A 25530-nucleotide genomic window follows, 5' to 3' on the forward strand; every position below is an offset into this window, starting at 1 on the left:
TTCAATTCCTGCGTTCTTATGACTGTATCTGCAGTTGTTAGTGACTCGTTCATTGGTATATGAACCATTGCCACAGAGCAGGAGTATAACGTATCCGCCACTGCGTTCTGTTGTATCCCAATTAATCTTCTATGTATTGTTTCTATTGTATGCCTTATTTCTATCTACAGTTCGTCACATTATGAGGTGCCCCCCAGTTCACACCTGCTTTATGGACATGGTGAATGTCGGTGGCCAGGCTGTGAGGCTTTGTGCGAGGATATGGGACAGTTTATCAAGTTAGTATCAAAAGTAAAGTATATGATCTGGCACAGCTTATGCACTATGTAGCAGGAGTTTTCAAAACTGTGTCCATTATGTTACGAATATGAAGAACGTTCTTTGTCATTTCATATTGTTGGCTGACATTATACCAAGCTCCACTTTCACATAGTTTTCCTCATTAGGTCGTTAAAATTCTCTCATTTGCTCTTGAGAAACTAGCTAAAAACTGTCATTTGTCACCCTGCACTGCTTCTAACTAAGCTACAGTTTGAAGTCTGTTGTTAAGGAGCAACTGAAAGCCATAAAAAAAATCCCATTTGGGAATCCTGGGAATGTGGAGCTACAGTTCAGCAAACTCTGCAAATAAAGTCAGTGTTAGAATGTATTACTCTTAAAGAAGTACTCTACTTTGGACATTCCCTACTGTTTACAAGGGCCCCATGACAACAAGCTGATCACAAGTGTTCAGTTTCCCTGAAGCATCAGGGCAGGGGAAATGAAGTATTACACAGTGTCCATGCAAGTCAATAGGAAGGACAGGACAGCTCCTCCAGAGTCAGAGACACTCTGTGTAACCATGCTGTACCCTGGCAAAGAGATGAGGATCCTAAAGAGAGGACCCTCTGTCTACTACCGTAGAATTCCCAACAGGGTGCGGTTTTTACTTAATCACACCTTTCTATATATCAGATAACCTGAGGTACGGATAATAGAATTTGTGTGTGCATTTATCCATCCATTGTGTGCTACTACAAGACATGAGGCCAGAACAGTATTGCTGGATGACATGTAGGCATACACTCTGGACAGTACCAGTTGTACTAGGTCTCTTCTTACAGACAATATTATAATCTTTGCCTTGTGTGTTCTTTAAAGGCATCTAAACACAGAACATGCGCTGGATGATCGCAGCACAGCTCAGTGCCGGGTACAGATGCAGGTGGTCCAACAGCTGGAAATACAGGTAAATAGGAGAAAATTCCATTGTCATCACTTTACTGATTTTATGTTTTGTGAATGTTTTATGTTCACTGTATAGCTTATTGTTGCAAGCTTTTACTATAGTGCATTGTTTTTACGTTAGCTGGCAAAAGAGAGTGAACGGTTACAAGCAATGATGACACATCTGCACATGAGACCCTCAGAACCAAAGCCCTTCAGTCAACCAGTAAGTCACCCTTATCCTCTGAACCACTCTCCCCTTTTTGTTTCGCTGGGTGCTCATGTCATTGCACTTTTGATTTATTTATTTTTTTCTAGCTTAACTTGGTCTCCAGTGCAACCCACACAAAGATGTCTTCAGACAACTACCCAGATGGCTTACCTCAACCTCCAACCTCTGCAACAGCCCCCATCACTCCAATGAGAGCAGGTACTTCTGTGATCAGCTCCTCAAGTCTACCTAGCATGGGTCCTGTACGGAGAAGGATAGTGGATAAGTTCTGCACGCCAATATCCTCAGGTGAATGCCACTTAATTCAAGCCTTCACTGCCAATCTATTTTCCATGCTTTACATTGCATTACATTTACGCTATGCATGCTCTAATTAGTGTATTGTCTGCCGTTTTTTTTAACAATTTGTCTAACCTTCAGAAGCCCTGTGTAGGTCTTCCTTGCAATTAATATATCAGAAGCCTAGACAACATTTTGGTTCTTTAGATGCACTTCCACCAATAGAAAGGATGATACTTGTCTGGGATTAGATTCTCAGGTCGGACACTCAAATCTGTTAAAAAAAAGACAGATGTGTGCATTGCCGCATTGATTTCTATTGGTCAGTGTGCTATCCAATTTAAAAATGTATAGTACACTGAAGAAAAATATGGTCATGTGCATGAGACCTAAAGAAGATGAACATTTTCACAATAGTACTTAAAGTGATCCTGTCGGATTGGAAACAGTGTCATCTGCAATCAGCATGTCATAGAGCAGTTTGATGTATATCTTTGAGGAAAGGATTTAGCATTACCTGTAAGACTACTTTCACATCTGCGATAAAGGTTGTCGGAACAGCTTGCCAGAGTTCACTGTGTCCGGCATAGCCAGATAGGGCCGTGCACCGCCAGACCCCATTGTCCATAATGGGAACCTGCAAGGATCTGAAGAGGCATGAGCGCCAGGTTTTGGCCGGGTGTCCAATAGTGCACTGCCCTATCCTGCTATGCTGAATACAGTGGACTCTGGCAGGCTGTTCATTTGCCGAAAAAGCCCGCCGGATACCTCTACCGCATATATGAAACTGGCCTAATTCCTGCTTATTCTGGCCTTAGGAGTCACAGAGGTGGTTCTATAAGTAATTGACAGGTATGCTAGTCACACAGGGAAGGATGTAAGTCACTGAAGAGGATCACCACCTTGACTCCAAAACCCAAAAGGAGAAGAGATGTAATTGAATACAACAGATGTTTTCCTGATACCAATCTGCTCAGCTCCTCCTGCTCTATAACGTGCTGCCTCCAGATCAGACACCATGGTCAACAGGTTCCTTTTAGAGCACACTTCTAACCTAAAGCTAAGATTTCAGCTTTTACTGCAGTTAACCCCAATCTTCCACTCCCTTACATGAGTCTCCGAAGCTCAAATGCAGGGTATTTGCATGTAAGGGCTGCTTTATTTGTTTTTGAGCCTCCCTGTTACATGGAGGAAAATGGTAGTCACCAGTGAATGTCTTTCCCTGACTATAAAAGTGGCTCTGCAGGGCTAAGTTGTTAGAACTAGACTGTTCTCATTATCCTTGTTCATAAAGCTCCAGCATATTCCGCGGAGTCATCAATTTATTAGTCAGAAATTCAGTTCACTGGGTCTAGCGTGTTCCATCCATGTCAGTTCTGCAGGCACAGAAACAGCTGTTCAGTGTGAGGACCCCAGCATACATCTCCACTTTCCACAGCATCCTGGACCCTGGTGAGTGTCATATGGGCATGGGGTGTTATATTAACTACAGTCAAAAGTCGGCTGACAGTGTGCTTAATGGGAACCTGTCACCTGGATTTTGGGTATGGAGCTGAGGACATGGGCTGCTAGATGGGCGCTAGCACATCCGCAATACCCAGTCCCCATAGCTCTGTGTGCTTTTATTGTGTCAAAAAAACGATTTTATAGATATGTAAATGAACCTTAGATGAGTCCTGTCTCCTCCATGCTTGAGAGATGAATCCAGCGTTCTCTGAGCCCAGCCACGCCCACTGTGAAGGAGACCAGCACCGTCCCGCATCCTCCGAATCTCCTCCTTGCTCCCCGACGTCACAAAGCTAGAGCGCCGTAATCTGGCGATGCGACAGCTAGCGCATGCGCAGTTCCTTCCTGATGCCAGCACAGGGAAGGAACACTATGCTGAAACTGCGCATGCGCTAGTTAGCGCATCGCAAGATTACGGTGCTCTAGCTTTGTGACGTCGGGGAGCAAGGAGGAGATTCGGAATATGCAGGTCAGTGCTGGGCTCCTTCACAGTGGGCATTGCTGGGCTCCGGAAGCGTTAGTAGCCTCATTTACATATATATAAAATCGTTTTTTTCACACAATAAAAGCACAGAGAGCTATGGGGAATGGATATTGCGGATGTGCTAGCGGCGATCTAGCAGCAAATGTCCTCAGCTCTATGCCCAAAATCCAGGTGACAGGTTCCCTTTAAAGAGAGTCTGCCACCTCATTTTCACTCATTAGACCTCTGTAACCTAAACAGCCTTCTTAACGTACTTTTGTTATAATCTGTGTTGCTTGTTTGCAGCAGAAAACAATCTTTATTCCTTATGCAAATTAGGACCCAAGTGCCTAGGGCGGCATCATCCATCATCATTGCTTGTGCCCAATCAAGCCAATCTGACCTTACTGTTCATAGCTCCACCCATCTCCTAACGCCCTTATCCTCTCCCTGTGCCACCACTCCTCTCCCTCCATTAAATTCTATCCCTCAAATCCACTGTGGGCATCGGTTTCACAGATCCTTCCCTTCTTCCAGCGAGTCTGTGGTGGGCCGCCCGATGGCGCATAGGCTGTTAAGCTGATTTTCACAGTGGTGTTTGTAAGGCTCAGGCGGAGGACGTTGCATGGAGAGAGAGCGAACCATGAATGGTCAGGACAGGAAGACTTAGGAACATGCAGCCATGGATAGGGGAAGGGTGTTAGAGAGTTTTTATGCATTCCCCACTGTTACTATTCATTATAAATGCTGAATATACAAAGTTACAGAAGAGCTAATGTGTAATGTGTCCTTTTCTTCTTAACTTTTTAGAGCTTGCTCAGAATCATGAGTTTTATAAAAATGCTGAGGTTCGCCCACCCTTCACATATGCCTCACTTATCCGACAGGTAAGAGCAGAAAAACAGTAATGAAGCTAGAGCGGAATTAGAAATTAAACGCACACTTGAAATACTTACCCCACCTTTCGCCATTTTTTAACAGGCTATTCTGGATACACCAGACAGACAGCTGACTTTGAATGAGATTTACAATTGGTTCACTCGCATGTTTGCATACTTCAGAAGGAACACAGCCACATGGAAGGTAATTGAGTGCATCTAGACTCTATGTATTTACTGCTTTCATGAAGTTTTTCTGTGATACAGTCCAACTTTCTATGAAAAACATTATTTTACGCCTTTTTGATAACTGGATCACGATCTCTGTGTGGCCTTTGACATTTTACACCGTCAACCCCTACTCATGCATGCTTCAATCTATTGGTCTTAGGGGCTGTTCACACCTTGTTTTTGCTTCATGTCGAGCACAAGCCGATAGGGTTTGGTGGGCTGCCATAAAGGCTCTTTTTCTAGGGGAGATCTCATGGGGATGGCCCTTTTTTCTGTCAGATTTGTACAGAAATAGAAGACCATATGAATTTGAAGGGATACACATGCACCTCTATAGCAGCCCTAATATGGCCTTCAGGAAGATTCCGTTACTGGTCTCTGGATATTAGTCGTTTGGGAGCACTGTACTGATGCGGTCTCCAGCCACGAATCAGTAGCAGAAGCTTCAGAAATGGTACACTTGTATAGGTAGGGTGAATGTTTTAGTGACTTCTATGCAGGTTTCTCATATTGTCCTTATCTCTGCTGTGTATTCATTTTCCTTCCTTCTCGCTCCTCCTGGTTCTCATTCTTTCTGTAGCCCGCTCCCTCCCGTCTGTCTGAGCTCTGGTTGCCTGACCCCTTTCTGACCTCTCAAATTGCTGTTAATGTTTTAGCCTAACGAATTAGTCTCTCATCTCCAGCCAGGGCTTAAATGAGAGAAGGGGCGCTGCTTTGAAATTGGGGTCATATCATTTGAGTGTGGGAGTGTCAGGAAAGGGTGGTGATATGCACGTGCTGCCATCTTTGCCCTGCTATTAACTCCTTGGTAATCAGAAATGGCAGCTTATGAGACTCTTTAAAATGTACTGTGTTGATTAGAGGCAAATTAGTTTGAGTAAAAAGAAAGCAGAATATTTCATATCAGCTGCTTGCCCCATTTGTCTGTAAGGCATGATGCACACATTTTTACGGATTAACCAGTGCTTGCCAAGCTTTGTACCCTCCAAGTATTGTCTTTTTGAACAGCACACAGTACACTTTCGCAGATCTACTTCAGGAACACATAAGCTGGCTGGTTTTCTATGACTTTTCCATAGTGTGTAATATAGAAATTTGTTTTTGAGTTTCATTAGTGCAGGGACCCAGTGTGTGTGTGTATATACAGGTGAAACTCAAAAAATTAGAATATCGTGCAAAAGTCAATTTATTTCATTAATGCAAATTAAAAGGAATTGCATTAATGCAGCTTAAAATTAGAATTTTGTAAAAAGGTTCAATATTCTAGGCTCAAAGTGTCACACTCTAGTCAGCTAATTAATCCATATCCCCTGAGAAAAGGGTACCTCAAAATTGTCACTTTGGGGTTTCATAAGCTGTAAACCATAATCATCCAAATTATAACAAAGGCTTAAAATATCTCACTTTGCATGTAATGAGTCTATCTCATATGTTAGTTTCACCTTTTAAGTTGCATTACTGAAATAAATGAACTTTGCACAATATTCTAATTTTTCGCGTTTGACCTGTGTGTGTGTATATATATATATATATATATATATATATATATTGCCAGCACACAGCTGTACATTTTCTTGTGTGACATAAATGACAGATAAATAGGTGGTATAATTGTCAAAATGATTCACTCTTCTACAGAATGCAGTTCGACACAACCTTAGTTTGCATAAGTGCTTTGTGCGCGTGGAAAATGTGAAAGGTGCTGTGTGGACCGTAGATGAGCTGGAATACCAAAAGAGGAGACCGCCAAAGATGACAGGGTAAGTAACCGAAAAACCAAACTAGTCTGGAAGTATCAGTTGGACGGTTTTAGTATAACAATAGAGCTTGTCAAAGACTTCTGTCGCCGCAATACCCATCTGTGTAGCTCGACAATAGATGATTTTGTTTTTCAACCCGGTGTTGCATACAATCTTCTTGGCAGCACACATTGTCCGTTATCTTTTATGGGTGTGATGGTTGTTGCCTTTGCTGGTTGTTTCTTGCCCTGTTGCGTTCAGTTCAGTGCAGATTTCTGTGGAACACAACTTTGCCTGCCACATATCACTGCAAGCCATCAAGCTCTAGTTCCAGATACACAGTAAAGCCTCATGCAAACGATCGTGGTTTTGGTCCACATCCGATCCGCATTTTTTGCGGACCCATTTACCTGTAAAAAAAATTTAACATGTCCTATTCTTATCCGTTTTATGGACAAGGAGATGGCAGGACATTCCGTTTTGCAAAATTTGGAACATACACGACTAACATACACGGTATCTGTGTTTTGCATATCTGCAATTTGTGGACCACGGTGTGAATGGGCTCTAAGTCCAATTACACACCTGCTCATTTGGTTCACTTATTTTAATCCAGTATTTGTAACCTAAAGAGAGAAAAACTAACAAAATACTGACCATGTGAAAGTGGACTCTTTTAAAATCTATCTTTTTGTATGTGTTTGATGCATTTTGAGAGGCATATTTAGGATGGGTTCACATGACATCCCTGTGTACTTCTGATGTTTTTAATTTTTTGTAGCTATGGTTTTTGGTGTGGTTTTGTGATAAAAATGTCAGCTCCAGATGTCAGCTGAAAGTCTATGGGAAATATGAAACGCTGAACACATTTTTTGCTACTAGTGTTTCTTGTTAATTAGGTGGTGTTTTTTGAGTCTGGCAGTTTTTGAAAGATGCAGCATGCTGAAGCTTTTTTATTTATTTTCTGGCATTTTTACATACTTTTTCTGGTGTTTTATTTCCTACAGAAAAAAGACCATGGCTTACACAGTCATTTAGGGAAAAAAAGGTGTCCATTTTACTTTTTTTTAAGTGGTAAAAAATGGCAGACAAAATTCATGTCTGTAATGACCCTAAAATTTTTACCACCCAAGGAAGGCGTGGTATATTATTTTTATTTATCTGGCAATAGACATATCGATTGTCATTAATGATACAAACTTTCTACAAAAAAAAAAAAACTATCAGTTTCAACCAATAATAATGGGTGGATGTGCTGTTTCACGGTTGCTGATAGTATATGCTAATTGTGTAATTTAGGCTAATATTGTCTAAAAAAAAAACACATGGTGCAGTGCAATTGCACGATATGAACTATTTTCCACAAGTAAAATTGTGCATCATGGTAATATTCTTCTGTGTATGTATTAGGTGTCCATTTTGGGGCATTTTAGAAAAAATGCAACCATTTTTTTTTTTTGGGAGCTTGTTTTGTTTCTCAGTAGGGAAAATAGCAAAAAAAACGATGTAGTACGGAAGAAACCACAAGCAGCTTCTATGGCCTCTTTTAGTGAGCAGAAACTGCCGGAACAATCAGTGTGTGTGGTTTCACACATACTGTGGGACACTTATTAAATAGTGTACTTTACTATTGTGGCTAAAAAAGGCGCACATTATGGCACAGGAAGGGGTGGGACTTAGCGAGAGGGGTGGGCCGCACACCGGATTTACAATAACTTTCGCCATAAACTGGTGGAAGTTATATCTGAAGTCTGCGCCAGCCCCTTCATCTGCCTCTTAATAAATTAGGCACATCTCACACCAGTGGAGAGGGATCAAGACTGGCACATGGGTATGCCAATCTTGATAAATGTACCCCACTGTTCTCAGGAAAAAGAGAATGTTTTTTGCAGTGTATCTTCCAGTATTAGTTTTATTTTTTTCACCCCAAAATGCAGCATGCTTGAAGAATTGCCATTACCAACCTTTTTCCGATAGGATTCTCTACTAGAAAAACATCAGAAAAATGTGTCTGAATTTAAAAAAATAAATGTGCCCTCCAAAAAGCATTTGTAAAAACCAAATGACAATGTAATATGTGAGCATAGCCTAACATTACTGTCTTTCATAGCATACCATAAGTTTAATTGTAAGGTCCTTACCATGTCTGGCTGCTTGTCAGTCTAAACCCATAGAAGTAGGTTAATTAGGGTCTCATTAAATTGGTAGAAGTACATGTTTGCCTGGTGTAGGGAGAAATCTGATGGGGCAGGTACTGAAACATATATATTCTCAAGTATAAGGCTTTGTACTATAGTGTAAAAATATATAAAGAAAAATGAACTGATTCAATACACCTCTAGTTGTAAGGGTGCATTCACACATGCTGTTTTGGCGCAATTTCTCAATGTAGTTTTCAGACCAAATGTCAGGCTTTCATCATTAATGGAGGGGAAATATATAGGAAAGGGGAGATTTATCAAACTGGTGTAAAGGAACTCTGAAAAATGAAAATCTGACTGGTTGCTATGGGCAGTTAGGCCAAGTTTTTTTACACCAGTTTTGATAAATCTCCCCGTTTCTCTTTTTATAATCTACTTCTCGTTGTAGCTTCAAAAGCTGCATCAATATAGCACCTTTAAAGTGTAAATTGAATTTTGTTCCTGAAAACAATACATAGCTCCAACACAGTGTGCACTTTCATTTAGATGTACAGTGCGGTAGATGCTTCATTTCCAAAAAGACAGAATGTAGGCATCCAGAGTTGGTGCACATTCCTCTATGTTTTCTGTTGGCAGTTAACTGGCATTCTAAAAAACACTGCCATCCGAATCAATGAGAAGGCCTATTCTTTCTGATCAAACCAACTCATTACAATGGGAAGTGAATTCTGTGTTGTCTAACAGTTGCGAGACAAAAATAATGACTTTTAGCATGATTTACTATGCAATAAGGAATACTTCTATGACCTAATTTACTGAAATAATGAAAGTGTAGCACCAGAAATTGCCAGCAGGTGGCAACATAGATACATCGCTTCAAAATTTCCCATAGAAGAGTATATCAAATGGTTGAACTGCAGCTTGTGGATTGAAAGCTGTCATCGATGTCTTGATATGTAGAGAAAATCTAAATCACACATCCTCATTCCTATACTTCTGATATGACAACTGTTTACAATTTTCAGCATTTCTTTTGATAAAACATGGCTATACAGCACTGTTATCAATCATTTGCTGTGCACTATAAAGAGGCAATTAGTATACAGTTTGATCAAAGAGCATAGGCCCACTTACCGCGACAAGGTTGCCTCTTGTTTAAGTGGGAACCTACTGTAACTATGGCGCGGCGCCGTGCGGCGACCACCGCGCCTCCACACCGCTCCAGCAGGCAATGGGACCCAGCTGCCACACAGCGGCCCCACTGTGCGGCAAAGCCACCTAGGCCCCGGGTCCCATCACTCCACCAGCACAGCATAGAAGCAGCGACGGCCACCGTCCAGCGCCGCATGTGAACTGGTGCAAAGAGCTCACCTGTTCACAGCCTCTCAGGAACTCCAACTGAGATGTGGTAGGAATTTGTAGACCCTCGATGTCATCGATGTCTGTCGCACAAATCCATGCTGCATATCACAATGAAATATATTGTGATTAGACTCTAGACCACCGAGGACGTAAATACAGGAACGCATAGGGTCAATAGTAACTAGCTGTTTTAGATCTAGTATAAGACAAAACTAGGTCTTGTGTCCTGTTAAGGCCTCATGCACACGACAGTGTTTTTTCACTGTCAGTGATTTGGCTTCAGTGGTCCGTGTCCGATTTTGCTTCAGTTGTGTTTCCTTGTGTCTTCCTTTTTTTTTTGTCTGACAGGGGGAAAAAAAGGAAGGTTAATGAAAAGTGTAATTTTATTGCACCTCGGACACGGATGACATACCAGTTATGCATCCGTTTTTTTGGATGGACCCATTGACTTGAATGGGTCCGTCCTCCGTTTTCCACTGACAAGAATAGGACAGGTTATATTTTTTTGACGGACTGGAATCACGGACACGGAGAAAAAACGGAGGACTATCATTTTTTTTTCACAGCTCCATAGAAATGAATGGGACCTCCGCTAAACTGTGAAAAATGACGGAACGGACGCGGATGCACACAACGGTCGTGTGCATGAGGCCTTAACAAGATATATGGGAAAACATAGACCTGCAGATATGAATACCGAGAAGAAGAGGGAATAAATAGGCAGCAAGTAATAGTTAAATACTTTAGAACAATTGAAACAGAATTATTGGGTACATGATGAAATGAAAGCTTTCATTTTATTTATTTTTTTTTTGCAAATGTCCACTCACTGAATCAGTGATTATTTAATTGAAACGTGGGTTGTCTGGGAAATCAACCATATATTCTCTATAAAAATTGGATAGCAGGTGTAGATAAAAAAAAATATCAGATTTGATTCTACATACATTGTTTTTTCAAATAGACTATATGTTTTTTAATACTTTCATTCTTGCAGGAGCCCAACCCTTGTTAAGAATATGATTTCAGGCCTTGGCTATGGAGCATTAAATGCAAGCTACCAGGTAAGTTCAAAGCCATGAGCCATACTAGCAGTGACCTCTCAAGAAGACCACAAATGTTTATCACAAATTACCACATTTTTGCAGTGTAGTTTTTGCCCACACAGCTTGTGCAGGTGTAATACATTCAGTGTGTTTCATCTGCACAAACAGCATCACAAAATTGTAGCAATTTTTGGTAAAGCCACAAATGTATGACAGTTTTCTACTTGTGTTTTATGTTGTCCTCAGATAGGCCAGCATAAAACTGGGGACACATTTCCTTTAAAGGGGTTCTCTGGTTTCATATTTGGATTTTTTTTACAGTGCTTTAAAAAAAGTATTCATACAAATTTTTTCACTTTACACCCATAAATTTAAAGGTATTTTATTGGGATTTTATGAGGTTTATTATTTTTTTAATAATAACCTGAAAAGTGTGGCATGCATTTGTATTCAGCCCCCTGTACTCTTATAGTCCACATGTGTCATTTTTTCTCAGTATAACTACAGCTGTTCTGTGAAGGCCTCAGAGGTTTGTTATAGAACAATAGTGATCAAACTGCATCATGAAAACCAAGGAACACACCAGACTGGTCAGGTTTTAAGTTGTGTAGAAGTGTAAAGCAGGGTTAGGTTATAAAAAAGTATCCCAAGCTCTGAACATTTCACGGAGCACGGTTCAATCCATCATCTGAAAATGGAACGAGTATGGCACAACTACAAGCCATATGAAGTCCCGTTTGCAGTTTGCCACAAGCTATGTAGGGGACAGAGCAAGCATGTGGAAGATGATGCTCTGGTCAGATAATATCAAAGTTGAATTATTTGGCCTAATTGCAAAACGCTATATGTGGCGGATAACTAACCCTCAACCATTCCCACGTTAAAACATGGTGGTGGCAGCATCATGCTTTGGAGATGTTTTTCTTCAGCAGGGACAGGGAAGCTGGTCAGAGTTGATGGGAAGATGGATGGAGCTAAATACAGGGCAATCCTGGAGGAAAATCTGTTAGAGGCTGCAAAAGATTTGAGACTGGGGAGGAGGTTCACCTTCCAGTAGGACATCAACCCTAAACATACAGCAAGAGCAATGGAATGGTTCAGATCAAAGCAAATTCATGAGTTAGAATGGCCCAGTCAAAGTCCAGGGCAAAAACTTCAGCCTCTACATATGCAAAATTGTAGAGACATACCCCAAAAGACTTGCAGCTGTAATTGCTGCAAAAGGTGGTCCTACAAAATATTGAGTCGGGGGGGGGGCTGAATACAAATGCACACCACACTATAATTTTCTTTTCAATTCACACATACTGTACTTGCTACTTTGTGTTGGTCTATCTCATAAAATACCCCCAAAAATTTATTTCAGTTTTTGGGTACAACATGAAATTTTTTTTGCAAAAGTTCAAGAGGTATGAATACTTTTTCCAGGCACTGTATCTGCTCAGAGTATCCCATACATCGGTGTTCCTCACCCCCAGTCCTCAGGGCCCACTGTCCGGTCATGATTTAAGAATATCCAACAGAATGAATACCTGTGGTAAGTCCTGATGGATTGACACTAACGATATCACCTGCTTAATACTAAGGAAATCCTGAAAACATGATCGGCGGTGGGCCCTGAGGACTGGAGTTGAGGAACACTGCCGTACTCTTCATATATTTGTCCCATATAGCCGTTTTTCATGTCACCAATTCCCTTGCCCTTTCTCAGAGATGCTGCAAACTGGCAGGATGTTTATGTGCAAAACTTCCTGTTTTCATCAGCTTCCTGCTGGGTTTTCTAACCAAACCCAACATGGTCTGTAATGTCTCACAGGGCTTGCTCCACCTAGCTAACATGGAGAGCAGAGTTGGGGCACTACTGGAGAGAGAACAGTGTGGCGGGCAGGGCAAGCCTTGAGAAAAAAAGTAAAGCATCCATTGTATAGTTAGAAAACACAACAGGAAGCTGATGAAAACAGGAAGATCTGCATATAAACATCATGCTAAGAACAGGGTATATGGGACAAATAAATGCTATATTTAGGGTACTCTGGGCAGATAAAACATAATAATTATGAAACTGGAGAATTAGGAAATTTTTTCTTGTTTCTGGCCATTATCCTTGAAAAGACCTACAAATTGAATTGCTATCCACTCCAATCGATCATGTGTCCAACCAAAAAAGAAACAAAACATTTTGCGGTAGACACTGGCAGCATTACAAAAGATGAAATTTTGTTCTGTGCATGAAGGCCCAAAATATCTCAAGTCAAAAAAGGTTTAAAATAGGGGACGTTAACTTTGGATTGTTATACATATTTGTGATACATGCCAGGATAAACTGATAATTAAGTTATACAATAATGCAGCTTTTATACAATAAAAATAAAATAAAAAATCACCGAAAAAGTAACAAACAGGTTCTGTCTTCTGTTTTCCACTCTACAAAGTGGTCAGTAGTGTGCTATGTAGCAGTCAGATGCTATCATGTGATCTTTGCAGGCCCAGATCAGCTATGCCAGTGACAAGAAAGAGCATCTGTCAGCATGATCAACCCCATTAAACCAGGCATACTGTCTGCTAGGTTGATCATGCTGATTACCGCTGCAGAGATATCATTATTTTTATATTTATGCAAATTAGTTAGATGGCACACGAACTGCAATTTGAAAAAAGTATATATACAGTCAGGTCCATAAATATTGGGACATCGACACAATTCTAACATTTTTGGCTCTATACACCACCACAATAGATTTGAAATGAAACGAACTACAGATGTGTCATCGCTACCGCTCCCTTATTTCGCACTTCGTTACTAACTAAACGCGATTTTATCTCCTCCAGTCTATCAATACACACCAATGCCAGTAGATGGCGGTGTTGAGTTAAAGTTAATATCGCTATCCAGTTCCATTCAAAGAATACTAAGGAGGGCATGTGACTACCTTAATGTATCGCACTGACCACTGCGTGCTTCGATTCCTACTAGTACCCCACTTCCCCTGACGAAGCCACACAGTGGCGAAACATGTCGGGAGGGGTGTTACAGTGTAGCGCTTAACTTTTATACAGTTTTGCAGCAAGGAGTTTCATTGTAGCTAACGAAGCAGCTTAGGGCAAGTTAGAATCGGTGTGTGAATAGTGGATACGTATATAGGGAATTAGTAAACAGCTGCGACTGGAATTACTGGCAGAAGATAGGGTTAATATAGCAGTATAAGCTAATCTCAGCTAATGGAGTGGAAGCACGCAGCGGTCAGTGCGATACATTAAGGTTGCAAGTACATACAAAAGGATCGACTAATGGTGTACATTGCAGTATTATACCTCAGTATCGCTGACTACACTGCCTGCGCCTGACTGGTGCTATTTGTTAAATAAACTTAGATGCAAGACCAGCAGAGGGTGTGCACACCAAAAAGTTTTACTTTTAGATTGATAAATACAGTAGATAGCTTAATAATATCATACTTGGTTTGGATTGCACCAGTATGATATTAACCACTTCCCGTCACACTAACGCTGATAGGTGTCAGGACGGCGGCGCTCTCAGGTCTCAATGACGCCTATTGGCGTCATCTCGTGAGACCCGAGATTTCGCTAGAACGCGCGCATGCGCGTGCGTTCACAGCGGCGCGCAGCTCTGAAGTTAAACTACAGCTTGCCAGCGCTGATCATTCGCTGGCAGGCTGTAGATGTTTAAAAAATTGCATCAGAAAGGTATATTAGACGCTGTTTTGTTAACAGCGTCTGATATACCTGCTACCTGGTCCTCTGGTGGTGGATCCAAGCAAAAGGGACCACCATCCTCTGGTGGTCCCTTTTGCTTGGATCCACCACCAGAGGACACAGGCAGCTCTGTAAGTAGCACCAAGCACCACACTACACTACACACCCCACCCCCCCCCCCCCCGTCACTTATTAATCCCCTGATCACCCCTCTTGTCATTGATCACCCCCCTGTAAGGCTCTATTCATGCGTCCGTATGTGTTTTGCGGATCGGCGGATACGCAAAACACGGACACCGGCAATGTGCTTTCCGCATTTTGCGGATCCGCACATTGCCAGAACTATATAGAATAGGACATGTTCTATATTTTTGCGGAACGGAAGTGCGGACCCGGAAGTGCAGATCCGCAATTCCGGATCCGAGCGGGACAAAGTCTGTCCCCATAGAAATTAATGGGTCCGCAATTCCGTTCCGCAAAATGCGGAACAGAATTGTGGACGTGTGAATGGGGCCTAAGAATCCCTTATCACCGCCAGTTAGTTAGCCACTTGTTAGGTAGTTAGCGCCCAGCACCCCGCAGTCACTGATTAGTCGCTGATTAGCGTCATCGCTGTCGCTAATCAGCACTAGTACTATATAGTATCTGTAAGTGATCAAGACTGATCGCAATCAGATCTATATCAGTACATTAGGGTCACCTTAGGCTCTACAAAATACGCAGTGTTCGCCCGATCAGGCCTGATCTTGTGCGCACACTTGCGTTCAGTCCGCCCCACCGCAGTGACAGAATTTATTTTTTTATGATCACTGCAAAAACACCGTAAAATCGCTGCGGCGCTATAAAGATCACTTTTGAGCTTTTTGGATCTTTATTAGCGATCGCAGCTTTACTTCGCAAGCACTCCTATGTCCTTTCCCCTCTTTTTTTTTTTTTTTGCACATTTTTTGGCAGAGATTTTTTCATCCACATTGATCGATGCGAATGAAGAAATCTGTGCCGATCATTTTTTCTTTCAGACCAGAGGCTGAACGGAAAAAAAAAATCTCATTCCCCTTGTGCTCAATAAAAGGAGAATAGCAGAAACTCCTAATGCTGGCCATACATGTAATGATTGCGGAGACCCTCAAATGCCAGGGCAGTACAAACACCCCACAAATGACCCCATTTTGGAAAGAAGACACCCCAAGGTATTCGCTGAGGGGCATATTGAGTCTATGAAAGATTGAACTTTTTGTCACAAGTTAGCGGAAAGGGAGACTTTGTGAAAAAAAAAATATATATATCAATTTCCTCTAACTTGTGCCAAAAAAAAAATCTTCTATGAACTCGCCATGCCCCTCACGGAATACCTTTGGGTGTCTACTTTCGAAAATGGGGTCACATGTGGGGTATTTATACTGCCCTGGCATTTTAGGGGCCCTAAAGCGTGAGAAGAAGTCTGGAATCCAAATGCCTAAAAATTCCCTCCTAAAAGGTACTCATTGGCCCCTTTGCGCATCTTGGCTGCAAAAAAGTGTCACTCATGTGGTATCGCCGTACTAAGGAGAAGTAGGGCAATGTGTTTTGGGGTTTATTTTTACATATACCCATGCTGGGTGAGAGAAATATCTCTGTAAATTGAGAACTTGTATAAAAAAAATGGAAAAAGTTGTCATTTACAGAGATATTTCTCACACACAGTATGGGTATATGTAAAAATACACCCCAAAACACATTGCCCTACTTCTTCTGAGTACGGCGATACCACATGTGTGACACTTTTTTGCAGCCTAGGTGCGCAAAGGGGCCCAAATTCCAATGAGTACTTTTAGGATTTCACAGGGCATTTTTACGCATTTGGATTCCAAACTACTTCTCACGCTTTAGGGCCCCTAAAATGCCAGGGCAGTATAACTACCCCACAAGTGACCCCTTTTTAGAAAGAAGACACCCCAAGGTATTCTGTGAGGGGTATGGAGTTCATGTAAAATTTTATTTTTTGTCACAAGTTAGTGGAATATGAGACTTTGTAAGAAAAAATAAATAAAAAGAATCAATTTCCGCTAACTTGTGCCAAATTTTTATTTTTTTTTATGAACTCGCCATGCCCCTCACGGAATACCTTGGGGTGTCTTCTTTCCAAAATGGGGTCACTTTGTGGAAACTCCTGTACAAAGGGCATGCTACTACAGAGGATATTGATATCTATGGTATAGAAAACATATTTGTACTGTTTGTAGTTTTTTTATAAAAAAAATATGTCCAGTACATATAAGAATATGTTAAAATTACACAGGCAGTAATATAACCCAGCTATAGCGCATACTGGTGCAATCCAAACCAAGTATGATATTATTAAGCTATCTACTGTATTTATCGATCTAAAAGTAAAACTTTTTGGTGTGCACACCTTCTGCTGGTCTTGCATCAAAGTTTATTTAACAAATAGCACTGTGAGATAACATACTCCTAATGATTAAAAATTTAAAAATAAAATAAAAAAATAAGCATAGAAAGATAGCCTAATCGCCTAATTAAATAAAAAAAATACATACAGTACAAATATATATTACTGTATATGGTGTTACTTTACACCCTACCCCCCACTCTCAGTATGGCTACATTAGGATCTAAGGCCCCTTTCACACGGGCGAGGAGGGGTTAAAAATAGGGCTGGAGGGGTTAAAAAGAAATAAAAAATAATAAACTACTGTACAATGGACTAACTGTACATTCATATATTTATGTATCGATCACAATTATGATTCAGTACATCGAGAATATTAGACTATATATTTGCATATGCAGCTCTATAATATATCTGTATACACCGCTCCATTATGTCTTTAGATCTGTGATACAAGTGGATTAGATTTGGATAACACCTGGTGATACATTGTACCGGATTTTTTGCGGTCTACTGCATACAGATATATAATAGAGCAGTGTGTACAGATATATAATGAAGTGTTGTATACAGATATGTAATGGAGCAGTGTACAGTATACAGATATATAATTATATTGTACAATACACTATATCTAAATCACCATACCTCATATGGATCATGGAATAAATAATTATACAATATTACACTAATTATACTATATGTAAATTTATATATAATATAAATACTGTATTAACATTCAGCCACTATAGGAACATAGCTAATAAATACACTCTGTATCCACTACTTCAGAGAAAAACAAATAATATATAAAAATAAATATGGAAAACTGCATCAAGAAGAAACACTGAAGGTTTTTAGATGCAAATCGCGATTCATATGCTAATGCCGGCCTTCATTATCACATGTTTGGCTATTTGTGAACAAGTGAGGGAGTCTGTTTAACACTACTGTATATGGTATATAATCCTAATCCCTCATAGGGATCCTCGGGATATTATAATCAATATATACCACTGTCAATAGACCAAACCAAATCCCTTTAGGGGTCTCTATCTAATATTAAAATATATATCTTTATTTCATCATTCTTAAAACATATGTGTAATAGAAAAAAATGTTTAAAATTGTCAGTGTGCAGCGGGGTTTTATATCTACTGAACTAGTAGCTGCTAGTAATTACCAGCGGCAACCCTGCTGCACACTGACAATTTTAAACATATTTTTTTCTATTACACTTATGTTTTAAGAATGATGAAATAAAGATATATATTTTAATATTAGATAGAGACCCCTAAAGGGATTTGGTTTGGTCTATTGACCGTGGTATACATTGTTTACTGTATATGGTGTTACTTTACACCCTACCCCCCACTCTCAGTATGGCTACAATAGGATCTAAAGCCCCTTTCACACGGGCGAGGAGGGGCTGGAAGGGTTAAAAATAGGGCTGGAGGGGTTAAAAATTTATAAAAAATAATTTAACTCACCTTAATCCACTTGTTCGCGCAGCCTGGCTTCTCTTCTGTCTTCTTCTTTGAGGAATAGGACCTTTGATGACGTCGCTGCGCTCATCACATGGTCCATCACATGATCTGTTACCATGGTGATGGATCATGTGACGGACCATGTGATGAGCGTAGTGACGTCACCACAGGTCCTTTTCCTGTGCACAGCACAGAAGAAGACAGAAGAGAAAACGGACTGCGCGATCAAGTGGATTTTTTTTTAAATTATTTTAACCCCTCCAGCCCTATTGTACTATGCATTCTGTATTAAGAATGCTATTATTTTCCCTTATAACCATGTTATAAGGGAAAATAATAATGATCGGGTCTCCATCCCGATCGTCTCCTAGAAACCGTGCGTGAAAATCGCACCACATCAGCACTTGCTTGCTTGCGATTTTCACGCAACCCCATTCACTTCTATGGGGCCTGCGTTGCTTGGAAAACGCACAAAGAGGAGCATGCTGCGATTTTCACGCAACGCACAAGTGATGCGTGAAAATCACTGCCTATCTGCACAGCCCCATAGAAATTAATGGGCTCGGATTCAGTGCGGGTGCAATGCGTTCACCTCATGCATTGCAGCCGCGCGGAAATCTCGCCCGTGTGAAAGGGGCCTTACAAGTGGAGTACGTGTTTATTAACTGAAATCAGGAAAATAGCTAAAATAATGACCAGCAATAAAAAATAGCAATGAATAAAAAATAGCAATACATTTTAAATAGTGATAGATCCAGGAGCATACACAAACAAATAAATTTATATCCCATAAATGTCATAGTTTATGTAGCAGCACCTGAGTTAGATAGTGTTCCAATTCACAGAGGGGAATAAGACAAGTTCAGTTCACTTCCATATTCTAATATAATTGTAGCAGCATAGAATAGGAGAATAGAGAATATATATATATATGTGTATCCAAGTTCACAGCAATTTGTTGCAGTATAGACAAGGTGGAAGTAGTTGGTAAGTAACTATCAATGTCAGCGCTTCGATCTTTTAATGGAATTTGCCATATAACAGAGACAGCAGGCAGTGTGTGAAGGACCTATTTATGGGATATTAATTTATTTGTTTGTGTATGCTCCTGGATCTATCACTATTTTATATGTATTGCTATTTTTTATTTATTGCTATTTTTTTTATTGCTGGTCATTATTTTAGCTATTGTCCAGCTTTTAGTTAATAAACACATACTCCACTTGTAAGTGTTGCCTGCTACTATTTATTTATTTATTTACAACTAGATTGGGTGAGTCTTTTAGTAGTGCACCTATCCATTATTACTCCTGGTTGAGCAACCCAATATTTTTATATGTGAAAAACTTGCATTAATTTTAAAATTATTATTTTTGCATTTTTCCTATTTACATACAGTCGTGGCCAAAAGTTTTGAGAATTACATAAATATTGGAAATTGGAAAAGTTGCTGCTTAAGTTTTTATAATAGCAATTTGCATATACTCCAGAATGTTATGAAGAGTGATCAGATGAATTGCATAGTCCTTCTTTGCCATGAAAATTTAATTAATTCCCAAAAAAAACTTTCCACTGCATTTCATTGCTGTCATTAAAGGACCTGCTGAGATCATTTCAGTAATCGTCTTGTTAACTCAGGTGAGAATGTTGACGAACACAAGGCTGGAGATCATTATGTCAGGCTGATTGGGTTAAAATGGCAGACTTGACATGTTAAAAGGAGGGTGATGCTTGAAATCATTGTTCTTTCATTGTTAACCATGGTGACCTGCAAAGAAACGCGTGCAGCCATCATTGCATTGCATCAAAATGGCTTCACAGGCAAGGATATTGTGGCTACTAAGATTGCACCTCAATCAACAATTTATAGGATGATCAAGAACTTCAAGGAAAGAGGTTCAATTCTTGTTAAGAAGGCTTCAGGCATCCAAGAAAGTCCAGCAAGCGCCAGGATCGTCTCCTAAAGAGGATTCAGCTGCGGGATTGGAGTGCCACAAGTGCAGAGCTTACTCAGGAATGGCAGCAGGCAGGTGTGAGCTTATCTACACGCACAGTGAGGCAAAGACTTTTGGAAGATGGCCTGGTGTCAAGAAGGGCAGCAAAGAAGCCACTTCTCTCCAAAAAAAACATCAGGTACAGATTGATCTTCTGCAGAAAGTATGGTGAATGGACTGCTGAGGACTGGGGCAAAATCATATTCTCCATCTGGAAAAAGGCTTGTCTGGAGAAGAAAAGGTGAGCGCTACTATCAGTCCTGTGTCATGCCAACAGTAAAGCATCCTGAGACCATTCATGTGTGGGGTTGCTTTTCATCCAAAGGAGTGGGCTCACTCACAATTTTGCCCAAAAACACAGCCATGAATAAAGAATGGTACCAAAACACCCTCCAACAGCAACTTCTTCCAACAATCCAACAACAGTTTGGTGAAGAACAATGCATTTTCCAGCACGATGGAGCACCGTGCCATAAGGCAAAAGTGATAACTACGTGGCTCGGGGACCAAAACGTTGACATTTTGGGTCCATGGCCTGGAAACTCCCCAGATCTTAATCCCATTGAGAACTTGTGGTCAATCCTCAAGAGGCGGGTGGACAAACAAAAACCCGCAAATTCTGACAAACTCCAAAAAGTGATTATGAAAGAATGGGTTGCTATCAGTCAGGAATTGGCCCAGAAGTTGATTGAGAGCATGCCCAGTCGAATTGCAGAGGTCCTGAAAAAGAAGGGCCAACTCTGCAAATACTGACTCTTTTGCATAAATGTCATGTAATTGTCGATAAAAGCCTTTGAAACGTATGAAGTGTGTGTAATTATATTTCACTACAGCACAGAAACAACTGAAACAAAGATCTAAAAGCAGTTTAGCAGCAAACTTTGTGAAAACTAATATTTTTGTCATTCTCAAAACTTTTGGCCATGACTGTACATTTACATATATTTTATTGATTGTATCTGTTTCACGGTAGCGTTAGGAGAGGAGATTGTGAATATGGCCCACCCTGCCGCATCCTGGCCCCAGACTTCAGGTCACACTGTGGGAGGGCAGGGCATCAGTGTGTAGAGAGATAGCGTGCAATCTAATTCACAGGCAGCAAGATCCCTGTAGGGGGGAGGGGGATGCAACCCTATTTAGAGTCCCAGTAAAGTTCATTTGATATACATGTATGCATATATGTGTATATATGCGTGTGTCTGTGTATACATGTATCTATATATAGTAACATAGTACATAAGGCCGAAAAAAGACATCTGTCCATCCAGTTCGGCCTGTTATCCTGCAAGTTGATCCAGAGGAAGGCAAAAAAAAAACCCGGGTAGGTAGAAGCCAATTTTCCCCACTTTAGGGGAATAAAAAATTCCTTCTCGACTCCAATCAGGCAATCAGAATAACTCCCTTGATCAACGACCCCTCTCTAGTAGCTATAGCCTGTAATATTATTACGCTCCAGAAATACATCCAGGCCCCTCTTGAATTCCTTTATTGTACTCACCATCACCACCTCCTCAGGCAGAGAGTTCCATAGTCTCACTGCTCTTACCGTAAAGAATCCTTGTCTATGTTTGTGTACAAACCTTCTTTCCTCCAGACGCAGAGGATGTCCCCTCGTCACAGTCCTGGGGATAAATAGATGATGGGATAGATCTCTGTACTGACCCCTGATATATTTATACATATTAATTAGATCTCCCCTCAGTCGTCTTTTTTCTAAAGTGAATAACCCTAATTTTGATAATCTTTCAGGGTACTGTAGTTGCCCCATTCCAGTTATTACTTTAGTTGCCCTCCTCTGGACCTTCTCCAGCTCTGCTATGTCTGCCTTGTTTACAGGAGCCCAGAACTGTACACAGTACTCCATGTGTGGTCTGACTAGCGATTTATAAAGTGGTAGGACTATGTTCTTATCACGGGCATCTATGCAACCCATTATCTTATTGGCCTTGGCAGCAGCTGCCTGACACTGGTTTTTGCAGCTTAGTTTGCTGTTTATTAAAATTCCTAGATCCTTTTCCATGTCAGTGTTACCGAGTGTTTTATCATTTAGTATGTACGGGTGACTTGCATTATTCCTTCCCATGTGCATAACTTTACATTTGTCAGTGTTAAACCTCATCTGCCACTTATCTGCCCCAGCCTCCAATCTATCCAGATCCCTCTGTAGCAGTATACTATCCTCTTCAGTGTAAATTACTTTACACAGTTTAGTGTCATCTGCGAAAATTGATACTTTACTATGCAAGCCTTCTACAAGATCATTAATACATATATTGAAGAGAATAGGGCCCAATACTGACCCCTGAGGTACCCCACTAGTGACAGTGACCCAATCTGAGTGTGTACCGTTAATAACCACCCTCTGTTTTCTATCATTGAGCCAGTTACTTACCCACATACAGACGTTTTCTCCCAGTCCGAGCATTCTCCTTTTATATACTAACCTTTTATGTGGTACAGTGTCAAATGCTTTGGAGAAGTCCAGATATACGACATCCATTGATTCGCCGCTGTCAAGTCTAGAACTTACCTCCTCATAGAAACTGATTAAATTAGTTTGGCATGACCGATCCTTCACGAAGCCATGCTGATATGGCGTTATTTGCTTATTTCCGTTGAGATGCTCTAAGATAGCATCTCTCAGAAAACCTTCAAACAGTTTACCCACAACAGATGTTAAACTTACCGGCCTATAGTTTCCAGGTTCTGTTTTTGGATCCTTTTTGAATATTGGCACCACATTTGCCATGCGCCAATTATGTGGGACATTCCCTGTCAGTATAGAGTCCGTAAATATCAGAAATAAGGGTCTGGCTATGACATTACTTAATTCCCTTAGGATACGGGGGTGTATGCCATCCGGTCCTGGCGATTTGTCTATTTTAATCTTTTTAAGTCGCTGATGTACTTCTTCCTGGGTCAGACAGGACACTTTTAATGGGGAATTTATTTTTACATTCTGCATGTCATCTGACAGTTTATTTTCCTCAGTGAATACATTGGAGAAAAAATATTTAACAGCTTTGCTTTCTCCTCGTCGCTCTCTGCGACTCCCCCCTCATTACTCTTTAAAGAGCCGACACCTTCAGATTTATACTTTTTAACATTTATATAATTGAAGAACATTTTAGGGTCAGTTTTACTCTCTTTGGCAATTAATCTCTCGGTCTCTAGTTTGGCCGCTTTTATTAGTTTTTTACATGTTCTATTTTTTTCCTTATAGTTTTTCAGTGCTTCCGTGCTACCCTCCTGTTTTAGTGATTTATATGCTTTCTTTTTGTCATTTATATATTATATGTTTGTAATTACATGTATATATTCAGGTATCTATTGCTCTACAAGAAAAAAAAAGGGAGTAGTGCATACAGTACTTTCTTTAGCAGAACAAATGCTCTTTACAGGAACTGACTAACATTTGATTTGCTAATATAAGCTTTAGTCCTCAGAAGTGTTTTATGTTATATTTATATCCAGTGCAGCAGTATATTGTGTATATACACTGCTCAAAAAAATAAAGGGAACACTTAAACAACACAATGTAACTCCAAGTCAATCACACTTCTGTGAAATCAAACTGTCCACTGAGGAAGCAACACTGAGTGACAATCAATTTCACATGCTGTTGAGCAAATGGGATAGACAACAGGTGGAAATTATAGGCAATTAGCAAGACACCCCCAATAAAGGAGTGGTTCTGCAGGTGGTAACCACAGACCACTTCTCAGTTCCTATGCTTCCTGGCTGATGTTTTGGTCACTTTTGAATGCTGGCGGTGCTTTCACTCTAGTGGTAGCATGAGACGGAGTCTACAACCCACACAAGTGGCTCAGGTAGTGCAGCTTATCCAGGATGGCACATCAATGCGAGCTGTGGCAAGAAGGTTTGCTGTGTCTGTCAGCGTAGTGTCCAGAGCATGGAGGCGCTACCAGGAGACAGGCCAGTACATCAGGAGATGTGGAGGAGGCCGTAGGAGGGCAACAACCCAGCAGCAGGACCGCTACCTCCGCCTTTGTGCAAGGAGGAACAGGAGGAGCACAGCCAGAGCCCTGCAAAATGACCTCCAGCAGGCCACAAATGTGCATGTGTCTGGTTCAAACGGTCAGAAACAGACTCCATGAGGGTGATATGAGGGCCCGACGTCCACAGGTGGGGGTTGTGCTTACAGCCCAACACCGTGCAGGACGTTTGGCATTTGCCAGAGAACACCAAGATTGGCAAATTCGCCACTGGCGCCCTGTGCTCTTCACAGATGAAAGCAGGTTCACACTGAGCACATGATACAGACGTGACAGAGTCTGGAGACGCCGTGGAGAACATTCTGCTGCCTACAACATCCTCCAGCATGACCGGTTTGGCATTGGGTCAGTAATGGTGTGGGGTGGCATTTCTTTGGAGGGCCGCACAGCCCTCCATGTGCTCGCCAGAGGTAGCCTGACTGCCATTAGGTACTGAGATGAGATCCTCAGACCCCTTGTGAGACCATATGCTTGTGCGGTTGGCCCTGGGTTCCTCCTAATGCAAGACAATGCTAGACCTCATGTGGCTGGAGTGTGTCAGCAGTTCCTGCAAGACGAAGGCATTGATGCTATGGACTGGCCCGCCCGTTCCCCAGACCTGAATCCAATTGAGCACATCTGGGACATCATGTCTCGCTCTATCCACCAACGTCACGTTGCACCACAGACTGTCCAGGAGTTGGCAGATGCTTTAGTCCAGGTCTGGGAGGAGATCCCTCAGGAGACCGTCCGCCACCTCATCAGGAGCATGCACAGGCGTTGTAGGGAGGTCATACAGGCACGTGGAGGCCACACACACTACTGAGCCTCATTTTGACTTGTTTTAAGGACATTACATCAAAGTTGG

The 25530-nt window shown here is 41.1% G+C and overlaps 1 protein-coding gene across 5 annotated transcripts in view; it reads left to right on the forward strand.

The window, feature by feature from the left end:
* Window positions 1-25530, forward strand: part of FOXP4 (forkhead box P4) — an 82598-nt gene that overhangs the window by 51392 nt on the left and 5676 nt on the right. For 4 of the 5 annotated variants that reach the window (XM_040424099.1, XM_040424103.1, XM_040424102.1 and 1 more), the window contains exons 8-16: window positions 171-278; window positions 1141-1228; window positions 1349-1432; window positions 1525-1726; window positions 3092-3169; window positions 4497-4573; window positions 4668-4769; window positions 6434-6555; window positions 11035-11101. In XM_040424099.1, coding sequence (XP_040280033.1) covers window positions 171-278; window positions 1141-1228; window positions 1349-1432; window positions 1525-1726; window positions 3092-3169; window positions 4497-4573; window positions 4668-4769; window positions 6434-6555; window positions 11035-11101 — 928 coding nt within the window. The remainder of the gene's footprint in view (window positions 1-170; window positions 279-1140; window positions 1229-1348; window positions 1433-1524; window positions 1727-3091; window positions 3170-4496; window positions 4574-4667; window positions 4770-6433; window positions 6556-11034; window positions 11102-25530) is intronic. The other variant, XM_040424104.1, reaches the window with a different exon arrangement.

This window comes from Bufo bufo, chromosome 3, assembly GCF_905171765.1.
Source record: "Bufo bufo chromosome 3, aBufBuf1.1, whole genome shotgun sequence".
NCBI lineage: Eukaryota > Metazoa > Chordata > Amphibia > Anura > Bufonidae > Bufo > Bufo bufo.